The sequence below is a fragment of the Pholcus phalangioides genome, unplaced genomic scaffold, assembly GCF_987345545.1.
Source record: "Pholcus phalangioides strain wild (caught in Gottingen) unplaced genomic scaffold, Ppha-v1.0 ptg000042l_1, whole genome shotgun sequence".
Classification (NCBI taxonomy): Eukaryota; Metazoa; Arthropoda; class Arachnida; order Araneae; family Pholcidae; genus Pholcus; species Pholcus phalangioides.
Window position 1 is genome coordinate 26,062,065 of NW_028301628.1, and position 11,475 is coordinate 26,073,539.

Here is an 11,475-nt window from a genome sequence, read left to right on the forward strand (position 1 = left end):
CACCCCGTGAAAAGTTCATCAGAGCTGAGAAAATACCCGATATGGTCAAGAAACTGTCCTGTAATAATGACTTTTGGAATATCTACTTTGGTTACCTTGGTTCAAAATCAATGGTTTGTTACTTTTTTAATGCTCCCAGTTTGTGGGGAAAAAATCCTGAGCGGTGCCAGGTAATTACTGCTGGTTTGCCATAGAATGTCAGATTAATTTTATTTTTTATAAAAGTTGAAGAAAATTTATTTAAATTATTTGAATTCCCCGGCGTGAAAATGTTTTTTTTTGGGGTGCCCCCACGTCAATGAATATTACAGAGAGGCTTGTTTCCAAGGTTGACATGTATGTTATCATCTTATTTTTACAATAACAGCGGTAAAACCATTTTATAATCATGTTAAATTCACTATTGTCTATATCCTTGCAAAAAATCATTTTCAACATCTTGCTTTCAGAAACTTCCACCTCAGTTTTGAAACAAGCCTCTCCCCTTCCCCCCTTTCCCTGATATAGGGGTTTCTAGCGCCCAGGAAAGTCAGGGAAATAAACAAATATTCAATAAAAGTCAGGTAAAAGTTCTGAGTTTTGCAAAGAGGAAAACACAAACAGGAAAAACAAATTTTAAATTTGGAAGGTAAAGATTTTTTGAATTATACTCGGTGTCAGGATCAAATGTCCCTAATTTCAAACAATGATTAAAAATCAGTAATGACACTTGGGGGGGATATTAGAAAATTTTGGCTGCCAAACTCTGTGAGCTTGACGGAAAGTTTTCTGAAAGCATCATTATGTATGCTACCATTGTTACGAGCAAACAAAGAGAAAAATATGTCGCCATAAGAGAAAGCGTAAACTTTTTGTGTAAACATTATCTTTCATATATTGACCAGTAATCTACATCTACAATTTTTTTCCCCCAATTTTAGATTTGAGTCTGCGGACCTAAAAGCAGACACAACATCTGTGATATCAGATGACTTTCATCAGGATCGACCTGTAAATGGAAAGATTGACACCAACGCAACATCTACAGTAGTCGATAATGTGGATAGTGTCAATTCGAACAAGGTTGCCTCGAATCCATTCCTTGGAGCGAGTGATTCCAACCCGTTTGCTGCGAACCCATTTCAAGTGCATGAAGAGAAAACATTTACTGCATGTAAGTCTTTTCATGATCATAATTCTACTGTGTGAATAGAGTAGTTTTTTTTAGATGTATTCCTTGGATAGTTTGAAACGGGTGAATAACCTCCACCCCACAAAAGTTGTTCCGTTAGATCATATTTCTTTCATAAATATTTAAAGATATTTCCAAAAACATTTTTGAAAGCAAGTAATCATTTACAGCTGAACAAAAAATTGTGAAAAGCAGAAAGGCAAGTTACCATTTGCCACTTACAGACAAAAAGATGAGTAGAGTTGCCAACTATCATTGAAATTTGCTGGAAAATTGCCAGTTGCAGAAAATGATGGTTACTGCAACTCAAAATGTAACTCACCAAAGAAACGTATGTAAGTTTGACACGGATGTGAGATGAATATATTTAAATGACCACAATTTATTACCATAATTATCATAATTTATGTCATGAAAATAATAAGTCTCAATTTCAAAAATTTAACTAAGCCTTGTTGAAAATATGGACATTTCACAAAAGAAGTTTGAATGATCAAAATTACAAGAATATCCTGTGAAATGCATGGCATATTTTCACGCTTTATATACAAGTTTCTGGCCTGCGAGTAGATGAAATACAGCACATCTGTCCCGCAAACTGGAAAGGTTGTGCACCCCTGATTTAAAACAATAATCTGAACAAGGTTTGCCCAAGAACTTTCATAATTTTTGCTTAGTGTTTTGGACAATATAACCAAATAGGAATCGCAAATGGACGTTTTGATCTTTATTTACCATATAAAGTCTGGATGTATTTGATATATGGTCAGGGTTGGCAAATCTATTTCCCGACATGCATGGGGCATGTTTTCTTTTGTTTTGCAACCACATGCCCAACGCTGGGATAAAAAATACTGATTCAGGCAGATTATTATTAGCTTATTTTCGGTTATATTCAAGGTCTGTTTTTGGAAATTACCTACCCTAATCTTCTCATGATGTTCAATAAACAAGATAAAAAAAACCGATGGTTTTGGTTATTCACAGATTTTCCGTATTTTCCCCCACCCCCACAATGTAACCCCCACGAATACGGGAGGGACGACTATAATTTAGAGTGGTATTGGATGCTTTAGAATTATATATGCTTGTGACAATGTAATCTGAAAAGACAGCTAACTTTTCTTTGTAAGGTTAATTATGGCATAACAACCAAAAAACCTTTTTCGCAATATTTTACAAGACAAACAAATCATCTCTCTCTGTAGAGTTATCAATCTAAAATCTTCAAGAGATAGACTTTGAGAGTGGCAATTTAATTAGCTCCAAAGCTGTATTAAGAGTAAGCATGTGAGTAATGTTTATAATAAGTGATGTGTGTAATAAGTAAGCATAGTGAGTCTCTATGGAGAAACCAGCTCTTGAATGAGTGTCAATGAATGCAGCAGCGGTGTCTTGTTATTGTGACTTTTTTCGGGCTTGTGATTGACTGCCAGCTTTGGAAGCGTTTTTTTTCCACACACACTGGTAGCAAAGTACAATTGACTGGATACTAAGCGAAAGGGAATTTAGGAAAGAAAATTAATATTTTTTCCTAAATTAATTTTAGTTCGGTATCTAGTCTTGTATTTTGTATAGTTGGCAAAGAGATTCATTGTTTTGTTACACTGTCACCTTTTTCGTTTTCTCATGTGAGGAGGTTGGGTTAGATTAGCTATGACTCATGATTTTTTAGGATCACAGTAGGTCCTCAAGACGACCTTCCATAAACAAAAATTCTCTTGAATAAACTAGATTGTTGAAACACGATTTGATGTAATATTCATTAGAGATGTCTGGGGGTGCAAAATTTAATTGTAAGTACAATGGATGAAAAAGAATTCAAATTCAGCAACCACGCCGTTTCAACCTGTATGTTTAGCCTACAGAACACCAGATGCTGCTACTTTCGATTCCGCTGCAATAGAATGGATACAATTTACTTTGAACCAGCTTTAGTTATCAGCAACAGCCATGTGTGCCGTTGCTTTTTTTTTTTTTTTTTTTTGGAAAATATGCCAGTAGTCAATTGATAGTGGACTTATAATTTAAACCAGTGGTTCTCAACCTTTTTGACTAAAAAAAAAATTATATGACGGAGCCCCGTAGGCCCATTTCTGAATTATTCATCAAAGTTACTAATTTATTTGTACTATTTGAAAATATTTATATATTTTTTTTAATTTTATTGTTTTTTTTATTTTCCTCAAGTGGCCACGGAGCCCCTGGAGAGTGCACAAGGAGTCCCCGTTGAGAACCGCTGATTTAGACTTGTTTCCCAAAAGGGATAATATAGCTCCCTGGGATTAATGGAATGGTTCAGGGCGTGATAGAAACTATGAATATCTTATAAGAGAGCTTAAGTTAGGAGAGCGATAAAATTTATATATGTATATACAGGGTCTTCATAATTGAAGTTCCACTTTGAAATGGCCATAAAAGGAAAACTACCAAACAAAATGTTATCAAACTTGGTAATAGTTTACAGTAGGTTATGGGATTTAATTTTCCGCAAAAAAGGTTCAAAAACTTGCCACCAGTGGGGAATGGCGCTGTATGCAATATTGTTAAACGAAATAAGACTAGATCGGTTTAAAATGTTTTTAATCGTTTCTAAAAGGTGTTAAAAAATATGTTCAATGTGGCATCCACCATTTTCTAAAAGCAAGTTAAATCGCATTACTACGTTCTCAACAGTAGCTCTTAGCATATCAGGAGGAATGTTATGGACATGTCTGTGTATCACATTTTTTCAATTCCACCAAATTGTTTGTTATCTCTATAAACAGTGGCTTCGTGTCTTATTTCATTTGACAATGTTGCATGCAGCACCATTCCCTGCTGGTGTTAAGTTTTTGAACTTTTTTTTTTCAGGAAATTGAATCCCATGACCTCCTGTAAACTATTAAGTTTGATAGCATTTTGTCCATTAGTTTTCCTTTTATGACCATTTCAAAGTGGAACTTTAATGATAAAGACCCTTGTATTTCTAGAAGAAGGGAGGGGTGATAGAGAGCAAAAAGTTAGGAAAACTGGTTTAGGATTAGACTTTATAATTTGTTTTTTTTTTTGGAACTAGTCAGTCTTTGTAACATGCATTTAATTTCTTTTCCAGAGTTAGTTTCCAGTAATTACCATGGATTTATACCCTCATACCCAACATTAATATCAAGTCATGGCTGAAACGTTCCAGCAGAAGCAAGGAATTTCTGATGTTGCATACAAAAAGTAAATCAAGAACCAATATTTACGGAATAAACATTTTTTGTTCTACGTGCTTTCTGGACATGTAGCAATATAATCGTTTTCTTTTCCACACTCTCGTAGTTAATCATCCTGGTGTGTACTGGCCGATTTTGGTGATACTTAATATCGTAATGGTCTTCCTTTGTTTTTTTTTTTTTGTTTTTTTTAAATTTGTTTTTTAAGATATCCAACATTAGAAATAATTTTTCCTAGACAAGCGTGAAAATATATATTTGCTCTCGTTTATTTTGATAATATGTCAATTTCGGCAGCATTTACTATTGAGAGTTCCTAGAAGCAGCTGAGCCGTTATTTTGTGATTGATCATTCGATTCATGTCACCTTTTTTCCCCCCTAAAAAAAATTAATCTAAGATTAAATTTGCCATGACATTCGTCAAATCGCTGTACGATTTAAATGAATTTTGCACTTATGCCTTTTCGATGCTTAACTGTATAAGTAAACGCTTTTCGCACGATACAAATTGTCATAGAAACAGTATTTTTTCTTTGTCCTTCGTTTGATTTACTAGTCAGGAAGAAAAAAAAACTCTATATAGGATTCATCGGAATTAATCATTTTGACACTCGTCCTATCCCTTGCGCTTGAAATATTATTAAACTTGGCTCAACTGTGCTCGAAATCGCGAGTGAAAATTTTTTTTTCTTCCGTGTTTTTGTGAATTTCTTTCTTTTATTTGTTAAAGATTTCAAGTGTTTATATGGTTTTTTTTTATTGTATGGTTATTTTGCCACTTTTTTTTCCTGGCGCAAACATTTTATGGCTGCTTCTGTCTTTTCTTTTATTTACGTGTGTGTGTGTTTCATACGTTTTTTTTAAATGAACTTTTAAATTATTTTACGGTAAGGCTTTGAAGAAAGAATTCCTTATCCACGATAGCAGCTCTGTGATGGAGGATGTATAGCTTTTTAATGTGGTATTAAATATCGTACGTAAAAAAAAAATTCTTTTTTGTCGTTGACTTGTGTGTTAATATTGTCATGTCTTCAGTTTTGGGAAAATCATTGTGTATCATTTGCGCTTGCCATTATAATTTTGTTCTGTCATTTTCAACTTGAATGTAAACATACAGTATGTTTGTAATTAAACTGATGGTTACTCAGAGCAGAGGGGGATTTATGGTTTTGCTGCCTCTGGGCTTTTCAAACTTTGCTGCCTTTTAACCCTCTGGCTGCTCATCTCGCGATTTCCACAGGCAACTCAAATGTAGCAAAATCTGCTCATCCCGCGACTTCCGCGGGCATGTGTTTTTCTTCCTTTATTGAGAAGCGCATCCTGTTTTTTCCCCGTTTAACCACTGAAAAAAATTATATACAGTATTAGACATTTCATTTACGTTTTGGCCAACAGATGTCGTTAGTTGTCCAATAAATTGCGGCATTTGAAGGCATGTGGTATTACCGCTCAAACTTCACTTTTGAGTGAAAAAAATTACGCAATTTTTGAAGCAATTTCGGTCCACAAATTGAGCAGTCAGAGGGTTAACCCATTGTAGGCCAATTTTCTTGATCACTGATTCCTCAAATTTGACACCCAGGGCTGTATCTCACTCAGCAACCCCCCCCCCCCCACCTCCCAATTCTGTAAATATGCTTCTGTTCTCTAAGTCACTCTTTTGGTCACTCACATGCCTGCAGCTCTGGAGTGAATTAATCTTTCAAAGGGATTTTAAAGGCTTAGGTTTTTGCACAGAATCACCATGTTTGTAAAAATTCCACTCGTAAACTCAATGTCATACTTTATTTCTCATCTCATTTCTTTGGAGATGTTCTGCCGGAGATAATCAGTTTTGTCACATGCATGGAAAATTAGCTTGTGCTCTATAATTTGAATAGAAAATGCCCTCTCTTGATGAATGTAGGAATTTTTTTATTCTACTCACAGAATTTTTATACCTTTACCCACCCCACCTATCAAATCATTCCGAAAAGTTTCATTACTTTCCTGATGGATAGACTACTACTACTAAGCCAGACATGCACCATGTCCATATTCCTCTGCGGAACTTCCAACGAATTGGTACATGTTGGAATGTGTATGTATGTATAGTGAAGTTTGCTTTTGTGTAATGCTTGTTATGTGTAGTGCTGCCATCTGCAATCAAGTTTTTAAACTATGAGTTTTTCTCAACTCGTAGAGTGAATAATTATACCGTTGTAGGCCTATTGCTTTCTGCGGCAAGACTTTTTAACAGGGAGATTGGCTCGCATTCGCACCTCTAAGTTGGGAACCACAATGATATAGTTTGAGATAGACTTATCAATGGTGGAGGTGGGGACACAATTTTATTGGCATGTACATGTATATAGTATATTGGATTACTTGCACTGTTTCACACATTTCATGTTGGGTACCTCTTGCTGTGTCTCTGCCCATGCCAAAAAGGCACGAATACTGCATAATAATTTATCAGTAATTTGAAGTCGTTTATATACACATTAAAGAAATATTCTAAATAGTGAAGCCACTCTGACTCAAGGTGGTAAAGAAAAAAGTGGGATTTTCAAGCGTACAGCTTTCACACGCTTGAAAATCTTTCCCTTACTAAGAAAGCTGAGAGGCACCGTCTTCCCCCTACACCATAATAGTGTTCAAGATGTTAGTCACCCTCGAATATATGCTGCCTAAGTTTCAGGTCACAAAATTATGGGGTCCTGTATTATTTTTGCTCAGTTCAATATTATTTTTTTTGTCCAAACATTGGGACCTCTAGTACCATCTATTCACAGACTGAAAAATAGGGTTGGTTACGAGATGTTCTTCCTTTTGATGACATTTCAAGTGTCCTATGTTTTAAAAAATTTGTCCTTTTTTTTCAACTTTCCGGAATTTTTTTATTTTTTTGCTGGGGATTTTTTTTTTTTTTTTGCTCTTGAACACATCTCTTCAGTGATTTTTTTTCACCCACTCAAATGTTTGACCAATCGCAGTCAAAATTCCCAGAATACAGGAACTCATTTCCTCCAAGCAAAGCAGGTGCTATTCTAACCATGGCGCAGCTTGCTTGTTGTGGGTAATGTAAAAAAAAAAAAAGACTCCATAAAAAGCAGCTCTGGAAGAAAGCCAGCACATTTTGAGAATATTATTTCACCAACAACTATATATATATAAGGGGCCATTCAAGTATTACGTAAAAAAAATTTCAGCCATTTTTGGACCCCTCCCTTGTCAGCAAAACACTGACCCCCCTACCTTTTTTTGTTTGATTTTTCAGCTCCTGTTTTAGTCATCTAGGGCAGTGTTTCTTTAACTTGTTCAGCTCATGGCCCCCAATGGATCACGTTTTTTTTCTCGTGCCCCCCCCCCCCGATCCTATCCAGGGCCCCCTCTACCCTTATCCAAGAGTGAGAAACTTTCTATTTTTTTTATTATGAATATAAAATTTTAATAAATCAGATCAATCTCTGGAATCCTGGCTAGGCACGGATTCAAATGGTGGATTATCTCTCCCAGGAGTAAAATTATATGAAAAAAAACGGGACGATCCAACGAACATGCACGATAAAAATCGACCCTCCCAACACACCAACCGTTGCTCTGGCGGCACTCTGTACTTAGCTGGAAGTAACAGATTACATATGAAAATCATACCAGATCCCATATAGTGCACAGTTCCCCTCCCTCCCTCCATTATAGATAAGAAGACCCGGGTCATGCCCACGTAGACCCAAGGGTTAAGATGCCCCTGGTTGTATGGACGGATCTGTGTGTGATGGATTCTGGAAGTAGTGTAATAAACCATTTCTTTTCTCTCCACAGCTCTCTATGACTCTCTTCACCACCTGCCGTGGATCACCTTCTGATTTTCATCCGTGGCCCCCCTAGAATATCCCAGGACCACAAGGGGGCCATATGGCCCCAGGTTGAGAACCACTGATCTAGGGTTACCAGATTCGAAAACAAAGGAGGACGCCTACTCTAAGACGCCTTCATATACTAAGGAGTATATGAAGGCTCCTTCATATACACTGCTCAAAACAATTAGGGGAGCACATGGTTTTAACAAAATTACGCAAAGATGTATACCGATAAGTAACATAAAATGAATCATCCATAATTTAAAGCCTAGCAGGAAACGGAAGAAAACTTCATATGCAAATCAAAGTTCATGACGTCAAAAACCAGAAAAAGGAGATAAGGGCAGAAATCGGGATGTTGCAGAAACGTCTGTTTTACTGCCGTAACTGTGAAATTCGATTGCACAGTATTTTTTTTTTTTTTTTGAGACAAGGTGATTTACCGGAATCCATGGCATGGCGTGGCGTGTGGCACTCGAAATAACCCCGCATTCGTTCGTGAAAGGTCACAATACAGACGAGCTGGTTGGATGGTATGGGGTGGAATCAGCATAGGCGGACGTACGGACCTGCATATCATTCGGAATGGCACTTTGACGGCCCGAAGGTATGCAGACGAGATACTGCGACCTCATGTCATCCCTTACGCTGGAGCCATTGGAAATTCCTTTGTTTTCCAGGATGATAATACCCGACCGCATAGAGCTCGTCTGGTGGAGAACATGCTTGAAGCTGAAACAATACAGCGTATGGAATAGCCAGCGTGCTCTCCTGACCTGAATCCAATCGAGCATGTTTGGGACATGCTCGGACGACGCATTGCCGCCTGTTACTGTCCGAGACTTGCAGATTGCACTTCTTGAGGAGTGGAACAGTATTCCCAAAAGTCTGATCGATAACCTCATCGCATCCATGGCAAACAGGTGTGCAGCAGTCTTAGCTGTTCGAGGAGACCACACGCCCTATTAAATCTCATGCATCATGTCTAAACAGTACTTTTTTTTATCGTTTACATGTAACCAAATTGTTGCCCTAAATCATCTTTTCATGTTTTTTTCATATTTTCAAAGAATTAAAGCTTAATTCCACATTTTTTTACGTCTTTTTTCTGTATTGCGCATTGATACGCGTGTACTATCCATTGTATGCCAATACGTGGCTGTCTCGTACGGTTTTCTTCACTTTTTTGCTTGCTCCCCTATTTGTTTTGAGCAGTGTACTACGTGTATTAAGGAGTTCTAGCCTACTCACGTACCCTCGGTGACGTCACTTTCGACTTACCCTAATTTCCTCAATAGATGGCACCACTATTCCGATTAATAAAACCGGCCACAACAATTTTTCCCAACTCTACAACAAAACCACTAAAAAAAGCAGAAGCAGAAAAAATTCTGGTAATTTCAATGGCTATTGGTGAATGCGTGTGGGAAGAAAAAACGCATCAATGAAGAAATATATGTTTCAATATCCGAAGACAAAAAAGTTTTCCCCAAAAAAAAAAAAAAATCCGGCAACACTTGAAGGGGACAACGGTGAATTTTCCGAAACGTAGGACGCCACTTGAAATGCCATCAAAAAGGAGGACACATATCCTAAACGAGGATGATAAACACCGAGCTTATGTCGGTAATTGAATAAGAAAATTTGTAATGGAAATTTTTTCGTTATAGTGGCGCCATCTGTTGGGAAAAGTAACATTAGGGCATATGGGCCGTCCTTTCTCAGTTTTCGAATCTGGTAACACTCAACTGAAAAACATTTGGAGGAAAGAATAACCACCTTCGAAAAACACCACCGAAAGAATGGAAACGAAACTATTATTTCACAGCTATCTGATGTTCATATCAATAGTATTGTTGCAGTAAACCTTCCATCGAGGAAATATTTTTCAGACTATGAAATTATATAAATCAGAGCCTCGCAACTTATTTTTGCAAAAGACCGACCATATTTACATCAGTAATGAACTGCATGGCTTTGAGAAACAGTAGAGGAAAAACTCCTGCATCGTGAATGTGCTGTCCTCTATAGTTTAGACATAGTACTATCTGGGCGTTTTTCGTTTGCTTCTCGAAAAATAGATGGCATTATAAGTCAGAAATGAAGAACTGCTTCAAACTGATATAAATTTAAATGAATTCAATGAAAAAGCAAGAGTGAAGGTACATTTATTGCATTTTTGTTTTGATGGACATATAAAACTTTTCAATGAGTAATTTTTCCACATGAAATTTATCAACACGATATATAAATTATAATTGAATCCATACCATGTACCGGGAGGATCCGTGAATTCAGTCAACGATTCAATAAGATGCAATGAATTCTTTCACATGCATTGAACTAAAAATATTAATTTTAAAATCCCTCTTCTTTTTTTTTTTTTTTTTTTTTGGCAAATTATAAATAATTGTTCGCATTGTAATTTTTCAAGGATAAAAAGAAAGAAAGAAAGAAAACGGGAAAATAACTGCCATCAGCTCAACTGAACAGATTACTTAACGGAAATCAATATTTGATGTAACTTGATGTAACTAACTTGTGGAGTTTTCACAAAATAACACCCGATTAGAGTTGTTATGATAGCGTGACGGGTAGAGTCGTAGCGTCAAATACAATACATACGGACTAGGGTGACCATACGTCCCGTATTTCCCGGGACAGTCCCGGTATTTTCTCTTTTTTTGGCCGTCCCGACTTTTTGGCAAAAGTGTCCCGGTTTTTCCCGTATTTCACACAACGCCTACTTGAATTTTTATTCTTTATTGAAGTCGAAGATTGAAATTATTCTTCAACTCATAAATTATTTTATGATAGTTACAACTATATATGGGATATTAATCTCCCACATTTGCCTTGGTGAACGTTTTTTTTTCGTGGAATAAATTTTTAATCCACTGCAATTTGCAGTAATGCATCATTTCCCGCCATTGTGACTTTTCCGTAATTTCAACAATATTTGGCAACTTTGTTTGGTTTTGGCATCGTTTTTGGCGATGTCCCGTATTTTCCCGTATTTGGAATCCTGATGTCCCATATTTCTCTCGAAGAAATATAGTCAGCCTAATACGGACAAACCATGACAGATTTGGATTTCAATCCGAGCTCCGCAGCAGCAGCAGCTTCATATTTTTTCTCCATCTATCTTACGTAAGTCGAACTATTTGTAAATGGTAATTTTTCTGAAGCAATTTTGGCGTCTTCAAAATAGACAAAATGACCATTTGTATCACGTCATTTTTGAGGCATTTTATGACTCTC

At 36.6% G+C, this 11,475-nt stretch overlaps 1 protein-coding gene across 4 annotated transcripts in view; it reads left to right on the forward strand.

Annotated features, from left to right (window-relative positions):
- Positions 1–4,874, forward strand: part of LOC149064699 (uncharacterized) — a 73,751-nt gene extending 68,877 nt beyond the window's left edge. For all 4 annotated transcript variants that reach the window (XM_089255220.1, XM_089255218.1, XM_089255219.1 and 1 more), the window contains 2 exons: positions 921–1,153; positions 4,266–4,874. In XM_089255220.1, the coding sequence (XP_089111346.1) occupies positions 921–1,153; positions 4,266–4,267 (235 nt within the window). In that variant the 3' untranslated portion in view covers positions 4,268–4,874. The remainder of the gene's footprint in view (positions 1–920; positions 1,154–4,265) is intronic.
- Positions 4,875–11,475: the final 6,601 nt, after the last annotated feature.